The sequence below is a fragment of the Oncorhynchus clarkii genome, chromosome 5 (assembly GCF_045791955.1).
Source record: "Oncorhynchus clarkii lewisi isolate Uvic-CL-2024 chromosome 5, UVic_Ocla_1.0, whole genome shotgun sequence".
In the NCBI taxonomy this organism is placed as follows: domain Eukaryota; kingdom Metazoa; phylum Chordata; class Actinopteri; order Salmoniformes; family Salmonidae; genus Oncorhynchus; species Oncorhynchus clarkii.
In genome coordinates this window covers 33,269,464-33,292,446 of record NC_092151.1, presented here as the reverse complement: position 1 = coordinate 33,292,446, position 22,983 = coordinate 33,269,464, and the positions used below count along the sequence as shown (strand labels likewise).

General features: G+C 44.1%; 2 protein-coding genes across 6 annotated transcripts in view; one reads left to right on the top strand and one right to left on the bottom strand.

Annotated features, from left to right (window-relative positions):
* The window catches only part of LOC139408680 (WD repeat-containing protein 5), a 31,681-nt gene extending 28,791 nt beyond the window's left edge, over positions 1-2,890 (top strand). The window contains exons 12-15 of one of the 2 annotated variants that reach the window (XR_011634313.1): positions 12-86; positions 228-315; positions 430-673; positions 1,382-1,584. Coding sequence is in view for 1 of the 2 variants with exons in the window: in XM_071152867.1 (XP_071008968.1) it covers positions 12-86; positions 228-315; positions 430-530 (264 nt within the window). In the remaining variant the exon portion in view is untranslated. Of the gene's footprint in view, positions 1-11; positions 87-227; positions 316-429 lie in introns of both variants that reach the window. The other variant, XM_071152867.1, reaches the window with a different exon arrangement.
* A 573-nt stretch (positions 2,891-3,463) lies between these two features.
* LOC139408672 (retinoic acid receptor RXR-alpha-A) overlaps positions 3,464-22,983 on the bottom strand; it is a 158,492-nt gene continuing 138,972 nt past the window's right edge. For all 4 annotated transcript variants that reach the window (XM_071152856.1, XM_071152858.1, XM_071152859.1 and 1 more), the window contains exons 7-11: positions 17,404-17,533; positions 14,732-14,864; positions 12,399-12,490; positions 7,324-7,429; positions 3,464-7,084 (exon numbers count right to left, since the gene is read on the bottom strand). In XM_071152856.1, coding sequence (XP_071008957.1) covers positions 6,937-7,084; positions 7,324-7,429; positions 12,399-12,490; positions 14,732-14,864; positions 17,404-17,533 — 609 coding nt within the window. In that variant the 3' untranslated portion in view covers positions 3,464-6,936. The remainder of the gene's footprint in view (positions 7,085-7,323; positions 7,430-12,398; positions 12,491-14,731; positions 14,865-17,403; positions 17,534-22,983) is intronic.

Here is a 22,983-nt window from a genome sequence, read left to right as displayed (position 1 = left end):
TCTCATTCCAGTGCTTGAAAACATACACCGGCCACAAAAACGAAAAGTACTGCATATTTGCAAATTTCTCTGTCACCGGTGGAAAGGTATTTTTTTAAAAATAAAATATAATTAAAAAAATAATAATAAGACAACAAATAAAAGGTGGATTTACGAGATGATGACTTGTATGCTTTTCCCAATAGCTTCTTATGAAGTATCATTCTCTTATGCTCTGCATCTCTCAGTGGATTGTCTCTGGCTCGGAGGACAACATGGTGTACATCTGGAACCTGCAGACCAAGGAGATCGTACAGAAACTACAGGGTCATACAGGTAGAGTAGTCAGAGCTTGATGAAACTGATTACTACTTTGAGGTGAAAAATGCTCACAAAATGTCTGTTTCATTCTCTGCTTTTCTCTTCTCCCTCCCGCCATCTCTGTCCTAGATGTGGTGATTTCTACTGCCTGCCACCCCACAGAGAACATCATTGCATCTGCGGCGCTAGAAAACGACAAAACCATCAAACTGTGGAGGAGCGACTGCTAAGCCCCCGTGCGTGCTTATTGTATTCTCATTTTATTGTACTTGTCATTTGACTGTTTTTAGCTGGACCCGAATGCCTTGAGGACTGAGCCTCAACTAGAAGAAGAAAAGGAACGCAAGTCCAGAACATCACCACAACCACACACCTACCCTTCACCCAGAACCAGACAAACCCCAACTCAACCACCACAACCACACACCTACCCTTCACCCAGAACCAGACAAACCCCAACTCAACCACCACAACCACACACCTACCCTTCACCCAGAACCTGAGCAAACCCCAACTCAACCACCACAACCACACACCTACCCTTCACCCAGAACCAGAGCAAACCCCAACTCAACCACCACAACCACACACCTACCCTTCACCCAGAACCAGACAAACCCCAACTCAACCACCACAACCACACACCTACCCTTCACCCAGAACCAGAGCAAACCCCAACTCAACCACCACAACCACACACCTATCCTTCACCCAGAACCAGACAAAGCCCAACTCAACCACCACAACCACACACCTACCCTTCACCCAGAACCAGACAAACCCCAACTCAACCACCACAACCACACACCTACCCTTCACCCAGAACCAGAGCAAACCCCAACTCAACCACCACAACCACACACCTACCCTTCACCCAGAACCAGACAAACCCCAACTCAACCACCACAACCACACACCTACCCTTTACCCAGAACCAGACAAACCCCAACTCAACCACCACAACCACACACCTACCCTTCACCCAGAACCAGAGCAAACCCCAACTCAACCACCACAACCGCACACCTACCCTTCACCCAGAACCTGAGCAAACCCCAACTCAACCACCACAACCACACACCTACCCTTCACCCAGAACCTGAGCAAACCCCAACTCAACCACCACAACCCTCTGCTTGGTCTTGCTTGTGCCCTTACATGCTCTACTATCTCTGCCTTACTCTTACTGTGAGCTGGATGTTTGTGTTTCATCAATTGGAATATGAGAATCACCCTTTGTCATTCATGAGCAAAATGGTCACATGGTATCTTATGCTTTACTCTCTATGTGTAGGTGTCTTAGTATTGATACACGCTTTGTTTTTGCCAGATTGGATTGGCCTCAAGTAAGTTCTCCTATTCACCATGTATGGTGTTTTTTCTGCAGACTAACAGGCTGCTTCACTGTTTGGTGTCTGACATTTTCACTTTTAACAACTGTAAGTCTCATTGAAATGCAGTAGATTAGTAGCCTGGTCACAGATCTGTTTGTGTCATGCCAAACATGTTGGTGACATGATAGCACCAACAGATCTGTGACCAGGCTAATGGATAAGTGGTAACTGTCATATTTCCAATACTTGTAATTAGACAGTCCGTATGAAGAGGAGTTGAAACAAAGCTTCATACAGGGGGGAGCTTGAGGTTAATTTTTGTTTTGTTGTATTTATCATAAAACAATATTCAAAGCTCAGAATGCATTGAAGGGGTTAAATACATTTTTTGACAAATGGGCGAGTTTACTGGCCCTCGCAGGGGAATTTCCATAGCGTGTCGAGTTTAATTAGACATACAATCTATTTCAACAAGGAGTTTAGTTTTGCCAGCAGTTTCTCAACCACTTCTCTACAAGTCACTCAACTAACAGTTTCTCTAGTTTGGTATTGACACTATGCTCGGACACAGCGAGCGCTGCCTTGTTCTGAACTCCTACATTTTACTAGGTGTATTCTGATTCTGTATAATACATTGTTGGTGCTCAACTGATCCCTCTAGAATTCACAGGTGTAAACGGTGGGTTTGAGGAGTATATCGACAAGAGCCTACATTGAAGGGGCTCTTGCCTGTACTGTCAGTGCATTTTACTGGTCTCCACTCAATCCTTATATTCAAAGTAATGTCAATTGTGAGGAAAGAAATGAACTCAGAGGCTGTTTTTCATTTGGATGATTATTTTAGAGATGCATCCAGTCCATTGCCTTGCACTGTTCTTATGTTGGTCCTGACTCGGTGTCTGGCTGTCATTACGTTAACACAGCCTGGTTTAGATTTCAAAGCACAGTGACCAAATGCAAGTACTTTTGTGCTCCACATTCTGTACATATTGCTACATCAACAATTGTGTTAAGACGAGCAATATTTTTTGGCTGTCTTTCTGTATCGTTCTTGTTTAACTGTCTTGATGGCTAGTAGTTCAATACACAACATGGACTTGTTTTCCTGCTCTCCCTTCTGGATGTTCATTGCACTGCAGTGGTATCAAGGACTGCATGAAATTCTGTGTCTGCATTTAGTCAATCTGGATTTTGTGAATTTGCATTTGACAGCTATACCTTGTGAATTAATAAAGAGCATTTTTTAAGATGTTAAATGTGATCAGTGGCACTTTCTAAACAAAGTAGTTTTAACTGCGTGACGACGTTAGCCACTGAACATGCCAGTTGGCATGTGTTCTGTTGATCATTTGAAAACGAGATTTCATTCTTGGAGGTGTTTCCTAGCCGATTCCGCGTTTGGTTAATGATGTTTTACCCCCTTGAGACAGACGCGGAATGTTGACTATTTTGCGAAGGATGTTTTAAGTTGAGCAGTTTTACATCGCAACGTAAAAAATGCGCAACGTGTTGTCTTATGTGAACAAAGTCGGAGCTGCTGGGCAGGTCTGTCTCAATTTAAGCTATTCGATAGAACAATCTCCGCAGCTGTTCAACCCATGTTAGTAGGAAAATGGACATAATCAAAACCCAACCTTCATGGTTGTTCCAAACTTCGATGAGACACTTTATGACCAATTATCCTATTTAAACTAGTCAATTTTCAATAACTGTTTCTGACTCGAATCGATGTCTCACAGGCAGTTTTCAGGCAGTCCTCTTTAAATTTAATTTTATTAGGGGAGAGGACAACACATAACAGCGCAAAGATAAAAGGAGCATCAACAACATTTATTTTGAGATTTTTTTAATAATCTTTTTGTCTTTCCATGAAAGATAGAATATCGGAGAACAACCCACAAAGAACAGATGACGTTTTCCAACTCGTTAAAAATAGACAAAAATGTAATGAGAGGACAATCTCATCTTGTATCGATAGGCCCGAAAAGGCAAAGTATAGGCGACAGTTACCAGGGTGTCACTGCAACCCCTCTTCTCACTTTTTCCTTCCCCATTTTAAATCAACATTTACACAAACAATGTATACAACATCCCACAGGAGGAACATGGCAGGTACAGAGTACATAAGCAAGGGATAAAATTACCTTTGTACAAAAATACATGTCAAGAAGTTTTTTTTCTTTCTTGACATTTTGCTGAATTCGACAAAGAAATCTGTGATTGTGTCATGAGCTCAGCGTTTCCTGATAACGTTGAACATACAAGTTGCTAAGCAATAAATAGATTTTGGAGGGCTTCATGTCTTTTGTGTGTAATAACCCGTTTTTTGTTGTTGCTGTTTTCAGGTCCCATATAGAACAGCTGTTAGCTGGTGAGGGTTAGGGCTTTGCGGTCCTTGTATTATGCTGGTTGATTGAAGACTTTTGCTTTTAGAGAATCGAGGTCAATGTAAAAAAGTACATGACATTTTTTGACAAACACCAAGAAACTATTGAGTATAACACTGGAATCAGGCCTGGCTCAGATAGTTTTAACTGAACTACTTGTCTCCCTGTTGCTCTAAATTAACTGGAAACACAGAACGGATTTAGAGATATTTATAAATATGTACACATATAGACAAAATATAGCTTTATGGTATATAAAGCATTTTCTGTAGCTATTCATTCTATCTAAGTAATCATTTCTGTATCCGTCCAGAGGACCCTTCTCTGTCCAATCCCTGCAGGAGTGAGCGAGCTTGCACATCTGCGTATGGCTTTAACGTACAGTATACACCTGGGGTCTTGAATCACATTAACCTGATCAAGCAGAGAATAAGAGACATCAGACACAAGTGAGCAGGTGTACATCTAAAAAGCATGTGGTTATTTTTCTGAAATGTTTGATTTGACCTACTCATGTTCCAGATAATTACTTTTACTAGTGCTTAAATTGGTATCATTTGAACAATGAGCCAATTCATTTGTTTTTTGACAATTACAATTAGCCTCGATTAAAAATATTGTTTAGACAGAATTGGCCTAAACACAAATCTTCTTCTCCTAAATAGTTTAAAATATGACCTAATGAAAATACAATCACCGCACTAAAATACACAAGCTAGATTTGAACTAAGGACGTGTCAATCAATCCTGCTGAGGTTATTGTTATTCATTCAATCTTTCTGCGAGCAAACACGTTGAGGTTTTGACTGACCAAAGACAAAAATGAACATTGATAATGTCATGAAAAAGTGCCATTTCTGGTTAAATACTTGTACAAAATTCAAGTAATGTTGCAGTGCTGCATCTCTTTCACTAGGGGGAAGTCACAGCTCTCCCATAGTCACCAAATTCTCTATTCTCGCTGGTCAAACTCTATCGCAAAGCAAATGTTCTATTCTATTTCTCTGTGGCTCTCCCTAGTCTGCTATCATAATGTGGACTGCCAAACTCGCTCCTGGATCTCTGATAAAGTTGATTGAAATCCAAAGCAGTCTGCTGTCCTCCAGGACAGGGTTTAACCACCCCTTTATAATAACAACGAAACCACTCCATGGACAATCTTTGGAGAAAAGAAACACTAGATGCATAGTTATGCAGCAGCTGTAACATAGAAAGAAAAAAAGCGCAATATGGGCATATAGCAGATTTATACATAACGTTACATATTTAACATTTGAATTTGACTTAAATGAAACTGTGTTGCCCACAGAAGTGCAGGCTATGGATCCCTCTGAGGGTGAGGGGAGGCTGGGCAGCAGAGTAGTCAACAGTCTCTGTCTCTTCACCAGGCCCACATCCTCCAGTCAGAGTGGATGGATGGCCTGGGCCTGAGCCTGATCTGGCTGCCCCAGAGGTGAGCTTGCAATGGAGCAGCATGAGCTCCACAATACTGAGGTTAAGTGCCAAGCAATAAGAGTACATCTAGCCATAAACATGACTGTATTGAAGCAGAGCGGGGGGTGAAAACAGAGGTAATTTCAAATAGTTTTGCAAATTAATAATTAAACATATACCATCAACACTGTGTGTGTGGTTGTAATGTCCAGTACAGGTCAAAGACCTTCTAAAGCTAGGTTACACTGTGAGGAACAGCAGGCTTGGTTGCTGTGTGAAGGTCAATCATGGTGTGTTGAAATTCACAGAAGAGTGGAACAAAAGGTCTCAGAGGTGGAGGGAGACATGACAAAGACATGGCATCACTTTAAAAAGCACTTAGTTCAGATCAGCGGACACTATTTCCTTACAGTACAATTCAGTCAAATCATCTGTCTATTTCTTCTTCATTTTGTGGTCACCTTAACTCAGACAGGAAACAGGACAAATAATTGTAGTACGAGAACATATATCTGTTTGCTTTCCTTCCGGTGGCAACCTTCCAGATCACACAGTAATGACATGTAGTATAGGGCCTATGTCAGGGAGACTCCAGATACACACTGTGCCTAACGTCAGTCCAGTACACCAGAATGAGTAGTTCCAGAGAGAAGCTTCTCTGTGCAGACAGTCATGCCACATGGAGGTCATCCAGCTCTGGTCCTAAGAGGCCACACTGCAGGCTTTCACTCCAATCAGTCTCTGAAGCTATATGAGCCTCTGAACACTGGACCGATGTAGCGTCTCTCCTCTCATGTTCAAACAGTGCTAATAGAATAAGGAGATGTGGAGAAACGGCTGAGTTTGGGTTCAGAGACCTGAGTGGAGCACCGTTCATCTACATGTTCTCACCTCTGAGTCCTTTTCTACAATACACCTCAAAACAGACCCAACCGGACCAGTCCGGACTGTATCGGACAAGACAAGACCGGGCCTGGCTCCTCCCCTCTGCACACAGAACATTAAGTTAGTTCTAAAAGTGAGACGGCTCCAATCAGAACCAGGGACAGCTCATGCAGCCCCGCCTCTCTTCAACAAGTCCAAAACACGATTGTCCCAATTACTACGCTGCTGTGCATCCAATGATGGAACAGTTAAAGATACACCTGCAGGCAGCTACATGTTACACCTGGTCTACTCTGCTGTTGTTTCACCTTACAAAACAATGGCTTCAAACACTTATTTTCTCCTCGGTCCGTTTCATCTCCAGTCCATCGTTGTCTCTCATGAGTTATATATATATTTATATTTATATATTTGTACAATATATAAAACAGACCCATATACATTGAACTTGTTTTTTGAAACACATCAAAGAGGGTAGAAAGGGAGGAGACACATCAGTCTCTCAAGGGGGAACGGTTTGCAGGACCACTCTCGCTGTCCAGCGGGTTAGGGGTGGAGGGGGCGGGGGGGGAACACGGGTGACGCACCGCCTGCAGTTATGTCATTTGGTGGGGCGCCTCTAGCATCTCCATGAGGAAGGTGTCGATGGGCGTGTCCCCGATGAGCTTGAAAAAGAACAGGTGCTCCAGACACTTCAGACCAATGGAGCGCAGGGCTGGTAACCGTAGCAACAGCTTGGCAAACCTAACCCAATCAAAGACACAAAGCAGTGATTAGCGTGACAGAAAATAAGACATGGATTTAGACAAGATGTTGTCTCAAATGTTGATGTACAGTAAGTTTTGACAGGGTTGCCCATTACATAATCGTACATGTACAATATAAACATAAAGCACTTTCTGCCAAACACACTGACAGACGAGTGGAGGAAGAGCGAGAAAAGAGAGATATAAAGAAAGAGAGGGAGGTATGTGTATTCGTACCTGCCAGGCTGATCTGGGTATTTCTGTTTGCAGTAGGCCTCCAGAGAGGCGTAGACCTTCTCTCTCAAAGCCTCCACCTCACCTGGGTTAGACAGGCCTTTAGAGTCTGAGTAGAGACACACACAGACACGCACTGCATCAGACAACTAGGCACAACAGTCACAGGATACCAGGTATGAATGTATGTACAGCCTGGCTGCCCCTGAAGGCTAACACCTGTATGCTGTCATCAGAAGGCTTTAAGACAAATGACATGTGAGCTGCCCTACTGGTCTGGGTCTCTTATACGGGTCTGGGTCTCCTATACGGGTCTGGGTCTCCTATACGGTGCCTTCAGAAAGCATTCACACCCTTAACTTTTCCCACATTATGCTGTGTTACAAAGTGGGATTAAAATGGATTTAATTGTCATTTTTTGGTCAACGATCTACAAAAAATACTCTGTAATGTCAAATTCTAACATTTGATCAAATAAAATATGAAAAATAAAACATATATCTTGATTAGATAAGTATTCACACCCCTGTCAATATATGTTAGAATCCTCTTTGACAGACATTACAGCTGGGAGTATCTGAGAGTTTCGCACACCTTGATAGTACAATATATTTTTTTCAATTCTTCAAGCTCTCTCAAGTTTTTTGCTGATCAATGCTCAACACACATTTTCAAGTCTTGCCATAGATCTTTAAGCTGATTTAAAGATGCACTCTCAAACTTTTGGATAATTTTAGCCAGTAGTTTTGAAAGTGATGCTCAATGAGCCAAAAGTGGTCTCTGTTTTTGTTGTGTACTACGTCATTAAATTGTGTACTACGTCATTAAATTGTGTACTACGTCATCTTAAAAATATATATATTTGTATGATATGTTGCAAATCCAATTCGTAATATATGTTACAACATTGTTGTGCTTAAGATCCTGGAGTGCATCTTAAAATCTCTTAAGGATCTGCCCTTTTTTTTTTATGACATAAATCTAACTGCCTGTAGCTCAGGACCTGAAGCACGGATATTTTTATTAGATTTTTTTATTTCACCTTTATTTAACCAGGTAGGCAAGTTGAGAACAAGCTCTCATTTACAACTGCGACCTGGCCAAGATAAAGCAAAGCAGTTCGAAACATATAACAACACAGAGTTACACATGGAGTAAAACAAACATACAGTCAATAATACAGTAGAAAGATAAGTCTATATAAAATGTGAGCAAATGAGGTGAGATAAGGGAGGTAAAGGCAATAAATAGGCCATGGTGGCAAAGTAAATACAATATAGCAATTAAAACACTGGAATGGTAGATTTGACTGTAGATGAGTGTACAAAGTAGAAATACTGGGGTGCAAAGGAGCAAAATAAATAAAACAGTAGGGGAAGAGGTAGTTGTTTGAGCTATTTATAGATGGGCTATGTACAGGTGCAGTGATCTGTGAGCTACTCTGACAGCTGGTGCTTAAAGCTAGTGAGGGAGATAAGTGTTGCTACTTACAACCTCATGCTAATCGCATTAGCCTACGTTAGCTCAACCGTTCCGTGGGGGACCCACCGATCCTGAGTCAAAACTGCAACTAGGCCACTCAGGAACATTCAATGTCGTCTTGGTAAGCAACTCCAGTGTATATTTGGCCTGTATTTTAGGTTATTGTCTTGCTGAAAGGTGAATTTGTAACCCAGTGTCTGTTGGAAAGCAGACTGAACCAAGTTTTCGTCTAGGATTTTAACTGTGCTTAGCGCTATTCAGTTTATTTTTATTCAAAAAACTCCCTAGTCCTTGGCAATGACAAGCATACCCATAACATGATGGAGCCACCACCATGCTTGAAAATATGAAGAGCGGTACTCAGTGATGTGTTGTGTTGGATTTGCTTCAAACATAATGCTTTGTATTGAGGACAAAAAGTTAATGTCTGGCACATTTATTGCAGTGCTTACTTTAGTGTTTTTTTGCAAACAGGATGCATGTTTTGGAATATTTGTATTCTATACACGCTTCCTTCTTTTCACTCTGTCATTTATGTTAGTATTGTGGTGTAAATACAATTCTGTTGATCTAGCCTCAGTTTTCTGATATCACAACCATTAAATTATCTTTTAAAGTCACCTTGGCCTCATGGTGAAATCCCTGTGTGGTTTCCTTCCTCCCCTGCAACTGAGTTAGCATCTTTGTAGTGACTGGGTGTATTGATGCACCATCCAAAGTTTAAATAGTAAATTCACCATGCTTAAAGGGATATTCAGTGTCTGCTTTTTTTAAATACACAATCTGTGAACTTCTTTGCAAACCATTGGAAAACCTCGCTGGTCTTTGTGGTTGAATCTGTGCTTAAAATTCACTACTTGACTGAGGGAACTTACAGATAATTGTATGTGTGGGGTACAGCGATGGGGTAATCATAAAAAAATAATGTGAACCACTATTACTGCACAGAGAATGAGTCCATGTGATTTGTTAAGCACATTTTTACTCTTTAAAGTATTTAGGCTTGCCGTAACAAAGGGGTTGAATACTTATCGACATTTCAGCTTTTCATATTTAATTAATTTGTAAAAGATTCTAAAAACAAAACACCACTTTGACATGATAGAGTATTGGGTGTAGATTAGTAACACAAGACTTCAATTTAATGCATTTTAAATTCAGACTGTAACACAAAAAATGTGTAAAAAGTCAAGGGGTGTGAATACTTTCTGAAGGCACTGTACATGCATGGTAATTCTCCCCAAAACACAGGCTGGATGAGGCAACACATGAACAGTTGAAGTCGGAAGTTTACATACACCTTAGCCAAATACATTTAAACTCAGTTTTTCCACAATCCCTGACATTTAGTCCTAGTAAAAAGTCCCTGTTTTAGGTCAGTTAGGATCATCACTTTATTTTAAGAAATGTCAGAATAATAGCAGAGAGAATGATTTCAGCTTTAATTTCTTTCATCACATTCTCAGTGGGTCAGAAGTTTACATACACTCAATTAGTATTTGGTAGCATTACCTTTCAATTGTTTAACTTGGGTCAAACGTTTCGGGTAGCCTTCCACAAGCTTCCCACAATAAGTTGGGTGAATTTTGGCTCATTCCTCCTGACAGAGCTGGTGTAACTGAGTCAGGTTTGTAGGCCTCCTTGCTTGCACATGCTTTTTCAGTTCTGCCCACAAAATGTCTATAGGATTGAGGTCAGGGCTTTGTGATGGCCACTCCAATACCTTGACTTTGTTGTCCTTAAGCCATTTTGCAACAACTTTGGAAGTATGCTTGGGGTCATTGTCCATTTGGAAGACCCATTTGCGGCAAAGCTTTAACTTCCTGATTGATGTCTTGAGATGTTGCTTCAATATATTCACATAATTTTCCTGCCTCAAAATGCCATCTATTTTGTGAAGTGCACCAGTCCCTCCTGCAGCAAAGCACCCCCACAACATGATGCTGCCACCCCCGTGCTTCACGGTTGGGATGGTGTTCTTCGGCTTGCAAGCCTCCCCATTTTTCCTCCAAACACAACGATGGTCATTATGGCCAAACAGTTCTATTTTTGTTTCATCAGACCAGATGACATTTCTCCAAAAAGTACAATCTTTGTCCCCATGTGCAGTTGCAAACCAAAGTTTGGCTTTTTATGGCGGTTCTGGAGCAGTGGCTTCTTCCTTGCTGAGCGGCCTTTCGGGTTATGTTGATATAGGACTCGTTTTACTGTGGATATAGATACTTTTGTACCTGTTTCTTCCAACATGATCACAAGGTCCTTTGCTGTTGTTCTGGGATTGATTTGCACTTTTCACACCAAAGTGCATTCAGCTCTAGGAGACAGAACGAGTCTCCTTCTTCAGCGTTATAACGGCTGCGTGGTCCCATGGTGTTTATACTTGCGTACTATTGTTTGTACAGATGAACGTGGTATCTTCAGACATTTGGAAATTGCTCCCAATGATGAACCAGACTTGTGGAAGTCTACAGTTGTTTTTATGAGGTCTTGGCTGATTTCTTTTGATTTTCCCATGATGTCAAGCAAAGAGGCACTGAGTTTATAGGTAGACCTTGAAATACATCCACAGGTACACCCCCAATTGAATTGAATTGAATTATGTAAATTAGCCTATCAGAAGCTTCTAAAGCCATGACATAATTTTCTGGAATTTTCCAAGCTGTTTAAAGGCACAGCCAATTTAGTGTATGTAAACCTCTGACCCACTGGAATTGTGATACAGTGAATCATAAGTGAAATAATCTGTCTGTAAACAATAGTTGGAAAAATGACTTGTGTCATGCACAAAGTAGATGTCCTAACTGACTTGCCAAAACTATAGTTTGTTAACAAGAAATGTGTGGAGTGGTTGAAAAATGAGTTTTAATGTCTCCAACCTAAGTGTATGTTAACTTCAACTGTACGCTACACTTCTGATTCAACATTTTTTGCAACACTTTTCTGGGTCTGATTGGTTACCAGCAAGTGAAAAGGCCTAAATACAGCAATACTCTCATCTCAGTGTGGGAAAGGACTCAGCCTCTCTGAATCCCAGCATTGCCTCTGTTAGGCCATCTCCGTGAGCTGCTCCTAATTAGGGCAAAGTAGACTGTGATCTGTTCCAGAGCCAGGTCTGTAGCAGAGTGACTCTGGAGGACAGAGGAGCAGTCTGTCCTGGGAGAATGAGGCCCGCCGGAGCCCCTGTGGGCCAGTGGCACGCTCCCACACTGCTCTTTGTCTCCGGGGCCATGGCACAGACTCATTAAAGACAGGGAGCGCGTCTGGTGCCAGCGGGGCAGGGCTGGCACGGGCACTCAGCATGGTAATGAAGATAACCCTGGCCTGTACCATAGAGCAGAGGGCTAGCAGAGGGCTTTAGTGGAGGGCACTGTGGGCACTTTCGTAGTTGGGAGAAACCACGGCAGGAACAAGGGTCTTGTGGGGTGGTGGTGTGTGTGTGTGTGTGTGTGTGAAGGCTTCACATGTATGCAAATTCACCGGTATCACAGGCAGTCATTGTTTGTGAGGTCAGAGTAGCAGGAACAGAGCCCTTTATTGTATTATTATAATCTAAATAGAAGGTTCTGGATTAAAGGGGTGTTAGGAGTGTGTGATACCTGGGTTGAAGAGGACGATAGCCCGAAGGCAACCCAGCTCTGTCTTGTCCATCTGCATGTCTCTCATCTTGGATACCAGTTCTGTGAGCACTCTGGATGGAGAGAGGGAGACACATTGACAGGCTCTTAGAGATCTGACCATCAGCCAGCAACACCTCCGTAGGTCAGCCTTCATTACACCCTCCTTTATCTACAGGTGTAACTCAATGGAAACTCAGTACAAATCAATTCACAACACGGCCCCACTGCCCTGACACACAGGGAATGTTCAACCAGGGGAAAATTGCACAGCCCAGCCTACACCACGTAATTCAAGCTGCTATAGAACATGGCTGAGAAAAGGACATCCATGAACGACTTAGCACAAACACAATCCCAGACTAACGTGTGACATCACAAGGGCGGGGCGGCGTTTCGGGAGTGTGATGCTACCGCTCAAACTCCTCACCCCTCTATGATTCCGTCACGCCCGCTCTCTATCTCTTCACCTCCCTCTGTCTCTCCCTCTCTCCACTTCTCTCTGTCTCTCCCTCTCTCCACTTCTCTCTGTCTCTCCCTCTCTCCACTTCTCTCTGTCTCTCCCTCTCTCCACTTCTCTCTGTCTCTCTCTCCACCTCCCTCTCTCTCTCTCTCTCTCGCTCTCTCCACCTCCTTCTGTCTCTGTCTCTCTCGCTCTCTCCACCTCCCTCTCTCTCTCTCTCTCTCTCTCTCCACCTCCTTCTGTCTCTGTCTCTTTCCACCTCCCTCTGTCTCTGTCCACATCCCTCTATCTCTCCCTCTCTCCACATCCCTCTATCTCTCCCTCTCTCTCCACATCCCTCTCTCTCCACACCCCTCTATCTCTCCCTCTCTCTCCACCTCCCTATCTCTCTCTCTCTCTCTCTCTCCACATCCCTCTCTCTCCACCTCCCTCTGTCTCTCTCCACCTCCCTGTCTCTCTCGCTCTCCACCTCCCTCTGTCTCTCTCTCGCTCTCCACCTCCCTCTGTCTCTCTCTGTCTCTCCACCTCCCTCTGTCTCTCTCGCTCTCCACCTCCCTGTCTCTCTCTCTCTCCACCTCCCTATCTCTCTCTCTCCACCTCCCTATGTCTCTCTCTCGCTCTCCACCTCCCTCTGTCTCTCTCGCTCTCCACCTCCCTCCCTCTGTCTCTGTCTCTCTCCACCTCCCTCTGTCTCTCTCTCAATCTCCACCTCCCTCTGTCTCTCTCGCTCTCCACCTCCCTCTGTCTCTCTCTCTCCACCTCCCTCTGTCTCTCTCTCGCTCTCCATCTCCCTTTGTCTCTCTCTCGCTCTCCACCTCCCTCTGTCTCTCTTGCACTCCACCTCCCTCTGTCTCTCTCTCACTCTCCACCTCCCTCCCTCTCTCTCACTCTCCACCTCCCTCCCTCTGTCTCTCTTGCTCTCCACCTCCCTCCCTCTGTCTCTCTCGCTCTCCACCTCCCTCCCTCTGTCTCTCTCTCTCTCTCTGAGACGAAAGTCAATTTCAGCTCATCCTAATTTAATTTGCCCGTTGGAACAATGAGGGTAAAAAAAGAATTGAGTGCTTAAGTTAACCACCCTCTTCAGAGAGGAGGATATAGAGCTACATTATCAGTCATCTTAATGCAGAGATGTAATCCATCCTTTGGAAGTAGTGAACTGGCAGTATGCTAATCACTGAGCACAGACTCCCAGCTGGGGATAGAGGGAGAGAGAGATGGAGAAAGAGAGAGAGGGGGGAGAGAGAGAAGAGAGAGACGGAAAGAGAGAAAGATGAGAGGTGGAGAGCGGAGGGAGAGATAAGTGGGAAAGAGAGAGAGAGAGAGAGAGAGAGAGAGAGAGAGAGCGGACAGGGAGAGAGCTGTTGCCCTCTAAAAAACACTTCAGTTAGCGACTCAGCACGCCAGGGGGCCACAGGGTTTAGAGTTTACAATACTGACTATCTGTTGGATTGATCTCACACTGGATGGCTTGATCAATGTCTGTGTACACTGAGAAGGAATACTTGATACTGTTCTTTTCTATTCATCTGTCAATACAAATGTGACTGAAAAATGAACGATGCCACAATAGGCATCAAATGTGATTAATGGAAAAGAAGGTAAATATCGGCCTTGGAATTGTCACAGTCTGCCGTGGAATTGCATGTCAAAAGAGTGTGATTTCTTCAGGAACGCACATAAATTGATTTCTTCAGAAACTCTGACAGGTCTCCATCTCCATTTTCACTGTTACAGGTCAGGGCCTACCCTAATCGTGGAATCTTAGTAATAAAGAATAACACAGCAACCAACAGAAATGTATTTCACAAAGCTGATTGTATCAAGGCAGTGCCAACAGGGTGATGATGACTACCTGTCAAAGATGGCTCCCACTCCAGCACTGTGGGCGCTGTTACGATGGACGTGTAGCCCTGTTGCCAGGAGGATCCCATCTTTCACCGCTATCGAACGGTGCGAGAAGGATGCGATGAGGAGCTCGTTCCACCCTGAGGGAAGAGAGAGAAGGAAGAATAAGGAGAGATAAAGAGGGAAAACCTATTACAAAGTTCACGTCATATTCAACATTCAAAGTTGACAATTGTGTTGACAACAAGGCAAGGGAATTCCGATGAATCAATCTGGGCTGAATAGTCAAACCAGAAAGCTCTTTCATGCATAGGCTCTGGGTTATTAGCAACCTATCTCAGATGTGCTTTCCAGAGAGATAAGTGTTTAACAGGGTGAACTGCGCCTGCCATCCCAATAAAAGGTGACACACTTGATATGCCAAGCGAGGGTAAGAAACAGAGAGCTCTGTGCCGTTTGAGTGACAGGGCTCCTTTAACTGTTCTGTCTAGCAAAACTCCACACTTCTCCCCAGAGTTGAGTTGGGAATGAGAGGGGCTGGGATGCTTTCATCTGAGAGACAGCAGAACTAAACTGGTTATTTATAGAAGACCTGAGCTGAGCACTGAGAAGAGGAGACAGGACCCTCTCAGCTAGCTTCAGAACAGAAGGTCTCTCTCTCAAATCAAATGTTATTTGTCTCATGCTTCGTAAACAACAGGTGTAGACTAACAGTGAAGTGCTTACTTACGGGCCCGTCCCAACAATGCAGGGAGAAAGAAAATAGAGAAAAATAGAAAAGTAAAACACGTAATAATAAATACACAATGAGTAATGATAACTAGTGGTACCAGTACCAAGTCAATGTGCAGGGGTACGAGGTAATTGAGGTACGGTTGAAGTCAGAAGTTTACATACACGTAGGTTGGAGTCATTAAAACTTGTTTTTCAACCACTCAGCCAAGACCGCAGAAAAATAATTGTAGTCCTCCACAAGTCTGGTTCATCATTGGGAGCTATTTCCAAACACCTGAAAGTACCACGTTCATCTGTACAAACAATAGTACGCAAGTATAAACACCATGGGACCACGTAGCCGTTATAATGCTCAGGAAGGAGACGCGTTCTGTCTCCTAGAGCTGAATGCACTTTGGTGCAAAAAGTGCAAATCAATCCCAGAACAACAGCAAAGGACCTTGTGAAGATGCTGGAAGAAACAGGTACAAAAGTATCTATATCCACAGTAAAACGAGTCCTATATCAACATAACCTGAAAGGACGCTCAGCAAGGAAGAAGCCACTGCTCCAAAACCACCATAAAAAAAATCCAGATTACGGTTTGCAACTGCACATGGGAACAAAGATCGTACTTTTTGGAGAAATGTCCTCTGGTCTGATAAAACAAAAATAGAACTGTTTGGCCATAATGACCATCGTCATGTTTGGAGGAAAAATGGGGAGGCTTGCAAGCCATAGAACACCATCCCAACCGTGAAGCACGGGAGTGGCAGCATCATGTTGTGGGGGTGCTTTGCTGCAGGAGGGACCGGTGCACTTCACAAAATAGATGGCATCATGAGGAAGGAAAATTATGTGGATATATTGAAGTAACATCTCAAGACATCAGTCAGGAAGTTAAAGCTTTGTCGCAAATGGGTCTTCCAAATGGACAATAACCCAAAGCATACTTCCAAAGTTGTGGCTAAATGGCTTCAGGACAACAAAGTCAAGGTATTGGAGTGGCCATCACAAAACCTTGACCTCAATCCCATAGAAAATATAGTTATGTACTGGGCCGTACGCACTACCCTCTGTAGCATCTTGCGGTCGGATGCCAACCAGTTGCCATACCAAGCGGTGATGCAGTTAGTCAACATACTTTCAATTGTGCAGCTGTAGAATATTTTGATGATCTGAGGGCCCAAGCCAAATCTTTTCAGACTCCTGAGTGGGAAAAAGTGTTGTCGAGCCCTCTTCACGACTGTGTTGGTGTGTTTGGACCATGCTAGATCCTTAGTGATGTGGACACCGAGAAACTTGAAGCTCTCAACCCGCTCCACTACAGCCCCGCTGATCTGAATGGGGGCATGTGTTTGGCCCTCCATTTCCTTTGAACATGAAGTACCGGAGGGGACTAAGCACACACCCCTGAAGAGCCCCAGTGTTTTGGGTCAGCGTGGTGGATGTGTTGTTGCCTACCCTCACCACGTGGGGGTGTCCCGTCAGGAAGTCCATTATCCAGTTGCAGAGGGAGGTGTGCAGTCCCAGGGTCCTTTACTTAGTGATAAGCTTGGAGGGCACTATGAATGCTGAGTAGTCAATGAACAGCATTCTCATGTAGGTGTTCCTTTTGTCCAGGTGGGAGAGGGCAGTGTGGAGTGTTACACCATTCTCTCCATCACTATGGGTACCCAGAAGGAGAACGCTAAGAGGGGGTAGGATAGGGTTAGAGAGCTGGATGGGCTTCCTTAAGAGTGAGTTTGGAAGTGAACTGTGTAATTTGAAGCGACAAGCAATCAGCAAGGGCAACATATAGGGAAAACACTGAAGACTTCCTCAAAAATGATGACCGCATACATAAAGAATATGACAGAGGATTTGTTAGGCTAATAGCCTTCAAATAGCCTACAAAGCCCATAATGCTGCAGTGGCCTGCCTATGGGGGATGCTGATGTGGTCTTATAGTTGTGTTGAACTGACCTGCTCTTAGGAGGATGACCTGGTCGTCCAGGGGCAACTCAGAGAAGTGGGGGATCCTCTTGGCCCACTCCACCAGTGTGAAGAGCTGCTTGTCGGCTGCTTGGCAGATGTTAGTCACCGGGTCGTTGGGCTGTTGAAAGACACATGGGAAGGCTTGCTGTCACAAATATGGTTAGCACAGAAAGACTGAAAGATACATTGTGACGTGTGTGTGGTTGTGTGTGTAATCGTACTTATGCACTCTGTATGTGCATGTGCGTGCTTGCTAAGTGTATGTTTTGGTGTGGCAGCTGAGCTTCATGTGGAGCTGTCCTCTCCAGTAGATAGAGCTTTTCAGTCACAGCAGTACACCACCGAGTTTTAGAGGAGCACCAGCCTGCTCCGCTCGCTGCTCCTCTGAGCCAAGACCTTGCACACACGCACGCACGCACGCACGCACGCACACACACACACACACACACACACACACACACACACACACACACACACACACACACACACACACACACACACACACACACACAAACACACACACACACACACACACACACACACACACACACACACACACACACACACACACACACACACCCTAGCCAAGTGAATGATCTCCTCTGAGGAGCGAGCAGGAAGGAAAACAAACAGTGATTCTGTCCCAGCCCGAGGAGGAAATAACTGCAGAGAATCAGCAGTAACAAATGACTCTCTCCAAGCAGGCAGTTCCTTCAGGACACTTCTACCGACAGAAGACTATTTTGAGTGTTCAGACAGAGAGCCAAAAGAGCTCCACCTGACACACAGTTAAGGAACAAGTGTTTGGGCGTTCAAGTGTCAATTCATTTCATGAGTGAGTGTGAGAGAATGGGTCTTAAGAAATAGTATGCTCACTCACCACTACACCAGGGTTATATTCCTGATCTCTGACAGAGAATAGTCTGGATGGGGCCTCCCGGGTGGCGCAGTGGTTAAGGGCGCTGTACTATCAGAGTCCCTGGGTTCGCGCCCAGACTCTGTCGTAACCGGCCGTGACCGAGAGGTCCGTGGGGCGACGCACAATTGGCCTAGCGTCGTCCGGGTTAGGGAGGGATTGGTCGGTAGGGATCTCCTCCCACAGGAGTCGCACCAGCGACTCCTGTGGCGGGCCGGGCGCAGTGCGCGCTAGCCAAGGTTGCCAGGTGCCAGCCTCTGACACATTGGTGCGGCTGGCTTCCGGGTTGGATGCGCGCTGTGTTAAGAAGCAGTGCGGCTGGTTGGGTTGTGTATCGGAGGACGCATGACATTCAACCTTCGTCTCTCCCGAACCCGTACGGGAGTTGTAGCGATGAGACAAGATAGTAGCTACTACAACAATTGGATACTACGAAATTGGGGAGAAAAAGGGGTAAAAAGAAAAAAGAAAAGTCTGTATGAAAAAGGTACAAATGTACAGTACATTGTCGAAGGCTGAAAAGGTGTCCTCATGTTCAAGAGAGAGGAGAATAGACAGTGTTTATGCTTTGAGTTAACATGAAAAAGAGAACTGAAGAGAGAGGAGGGACGTTAAAGCTGAGAGAGAGAGAGAGAGAGAGAGAGAGAGAGAGAGAGAGAGAGAGAGAGAGAGAGAGAGAGAGAGAGAGAGAGAGAGAGAGAGAGAGAGAGAGAGAGAGAGAGAGGGAGATATTGTAGGATGGAAATGTGGTTGTGAATGGACAAAAACAAAGAAACCTCAAGTGTCAGAAGCCATCAAACTGAAGGCCTCACTTAACCTGGGAGGAAACCATGGGCAGTGAAGAGGACTTCTAACTTCTAATGTACACATACCAGTGACGTGCAGTCAGGGTAGGTATGGTACGAAGTGCTTACCCTGTGATAATCTCATTTTAAAAAGCTGTTATGAAAAGCCACATTTAAAATACAATTACATTTTTTTTAAATCTCAAATGATTCTGTTGATTTTTATGCTCAAAATCTCAGGATATCCCCTCCTCCCTTTCCATCCATTCAAATTGTTGGCGCGCACAGCCATTCCTGACCCCAGTCACTGTTAATGGACAGGGTCAGCATAGGTGTCACTGCTTTGCCTAGCTTGAAGTATCTTCATGTGTTGCATTGAGACTATTTCCTATCTTCCGCTTGCGTATTGCCTAAACATGTTGTGTGGGTATTAATTAACCTGGGGTGAGCTCTGCACATTTGGGTCTACAGAATTTTGAGCTTGCATCCCTTAGACTGAAGGAAGCTACCTAGCTAGCAAAAACAACCTGACAAATAGACACTATACTGCACCTCAAAGAATTTTCCAAGTTGGAATAATGAAATGTTCCACTCTTTGAACTCTCCAAATGGCGCATCAACTATAAGTAAAGTTTAGAGCAGACAGAGGCAGCTTAACGTAGACAACAACTTTATTCATGGACAGGCAAGGCAACCACCATCTCCCTCACTGCTAAATGTCTGGCAGGCAAACAGTTGTCTACTTGTCTGAAAATTAATGACTAATTAATACTCTTTATTCTTTACACATCTTGGAGTTTTACTTGAGTTCTACAAGATGGATGTGACTAACTACAATGACTCTACGTGCTTGAACCTAATGGATGGAGCTGCCTACCTGTGTGCTGCGCGGGAGAACTGTACTACCAGCTACGGTTTCTGTGACTTTTTGTTTCTGTGTGAAAATGGAACTGAAGGATGCCTTGGGGACAGTGGGCCTGCTGTGTGCATCTGTGACTTCTACAATGCTGTCACAGAGAGGTTCACTGGCCTGAAGGACAGACAAATGGTCTTCATTACAGGTAAAGAACAGTCTAAATGGATTTCCCTTGCAATTTAGGCTACTGTTGAATGAACATGATGTTACATTTATCAAGCTAGAATTTCATTTTGACGAAGCAATTTTTGGACGTTTTCGACTGCATTTTTCAGTCATTTCAACTGTTTCCATTTGAGTCATTTAGCAGACACTCTTATCCACACAACATACATACACTAGTGAGAGGATACATTTTCATACTGGTCCCCAGTAGGAATCAAACACACAACCCTGATGTTGCAAGCGACATGCTCTACCAACTGAGCCACATGAGATAGTTGATATGGACATTTTGTTAAAACCTTATTTAACTTTATAAGTGTGTGTATGTGTGTGTGTGTGTGTGTGTGTGTGTGTGTGTGTGTGTGTGTGTGTGTGTGTGTGTGTGTGTGTGTGTGTGTGTGTGTGTGTGTGTGTGTGTGTGTGTTTGCACGTACCACATACAGTGCATTGCTAGAATTGTCATTTGGTACATTGGCATTTACATTTGCTGAACATTTTTGTCAATTTTGTTTAATGACTTACAGTGCCTTCAGATACCTTGATACTCCAAATTGAGCTCAGGTGCATCCAATTTATTTTGATCATCCTTGAGATGTCACTACAACTTGATTGATCCAATTAAATTGGACATGAAACACACATGTCTATAAAGGTTCGACAGGGGATGGGTATAAAACCATTTATAGAGTGTTGAAAGTTTCGAAGAGCAAAGTCATCTCCATCATTGTGAAATGAAATATATTGAACTGGCCAGACTCTGCCTAGAGCTGGCCGTCCGACCAACCTTGATCAGGGAGGTGACCAAGGACCCAAATGACCACTCTGACAGAACTACAGAGTTCCTTGGCTGATATGGGAGAACCTGCCAGAAGGACAACAGCACTTCACCATTTTGGGCTTTATGGGAGAGTGGCCAGACAGAAGCCACTCCTGAGAAAAAGGCACATGACAGCATACCTGAAGTTTTCAAAAAGGCACATGACAGCATACCTGGAGTTTTCAAAAAGGCACATGACAGCATGCCTGGAGTTTGCAAAAAGGCACATGACAGCATACCTGGAGTTTGCAAAAAGGCACATGACAGCATACCTGGAGTTTGCAAAAAGGCACATGACAGCATACCTGGAGTTTGCAAAAAGGCACAGGAAAGACTCAAAATATTATGTGGTCTGATGAAACAAAAATGTTTCTCTTTGGCCTGAATGCAAAGCGCTATGTCTGGAGAAAACCAGGCACAGTTCATCACCAGTCTAACAACATCGCTACCGTGAAGCATGTTGGTGGCAGCATCATGCCATGGGGATGCTTTTCAGCAGCAGGGACTGGGAGACTGATAAGGATAGAGGAAACAATGAATGGAGCCTAATACAGGCAAATCCGTAATGAGAACCTGCTTCAGAGTACAAACGACCTTAGACTGGGGCGAAGATTTCCGTTCCAACAGTACAATGACCCCAAGCATACAGCCAAAGCAACGCTGAAATGGCTTCAGAACAAGACTGTTAGTTTAAGCTAGAGATATCCGTCTTTGCACTGGATGCTTCTCAATCCACCGCATCTGCCAACGTAACATTTACACATCTGTGGTGAAAGGTGACAGAGCTAGAGCGGTGTTAGTCAGACCACGAGACATCTGTGGTGAAAGGTGACAGAGCTAGAGCGGTGTTAGTCAGACCACGAGACATCTGTGGTGAAAGGTGACAGAGCTAGAGCGGTGTTAGTCAGACCACGAGACATCTGTGGTGAAAGGTGACAGAGCTAGAGCGGTGTTAGTCAGACCACGAGACATCTGTGGTGAAAGATGACAGAGCTAGAGCGGTGTTAGTCAGACCATGAGACATCTGTGGTGAAAGGTGACAGAGCTAGAGCGGTGTTAGTCAGACCACGAGACATCTGTGGTGAAAGGTGACAGAGCTAGAGCGGTGTTAGTCAGACCATGAGACATCTGTGGTGAAAGGTGACAGAGCTAGAGCGGTGTTAGTCAGACCACGAGACATCTGTGGTGAAAGGTGACAGAGCTAGAGCGGTGTTAGTCAGACCACGAGACATCTGTGGTGAAAGGTGACAGAGCTAGAGCGGTGTTAGTCAGACCATGAGACATCTGTGGTGAAAGGTGACAGAGCTTGAGCGGTGTTAGTCAGACCATGAGACATCTGTGGTGAAAGGTGACAGAGCTAGAGTGGTGTTAGTCAGACCATGAGACATCTGTGGTGAAAGGTGACAGAGCTAGAGCGGTGTTAGTCAGACCACGAGACATCCCCAAAAAATTGTCTTCTCACAAGGTTGTCTGTAGCGTCCAAACTTATTTTGCTCTAATACCCCCACAAGTGTAACGCGACTCGTCTGAAGTCAGTACAGCCGATCTGCCAACTTTTGTTTGTAGCATCCGAACAGTTTACACACTAATATGGCATTTTGTGTGACCTACGTCATCACGCACTGATTTTTATCTGCATCAAGTCAGTATGGTGGAAACACACCACTGGTGGGAAAATGTGCACATTTTCTTTCATGTGGATTTTTGAATATTCGCAAGAAACTCCCAAAGTGGATGGAACCCTAGCTAGTATTATCAATCACAAAAACATAACGTTAACTGGGGATGGATCACATTTATATTATGATGCTCCGATTCTCAGTATGTCTGAGCCAAATCTACAACAACAAAAGCCTTGTAAACTTTTCCCCAACTTCTCACTCTCCCCAAATCCCACAGATCGATGCTGAAAGCTCGGAGGATCCCAACATGAAATACAGCTCTCTGGAGAAGATTAGTGTAAGATGAG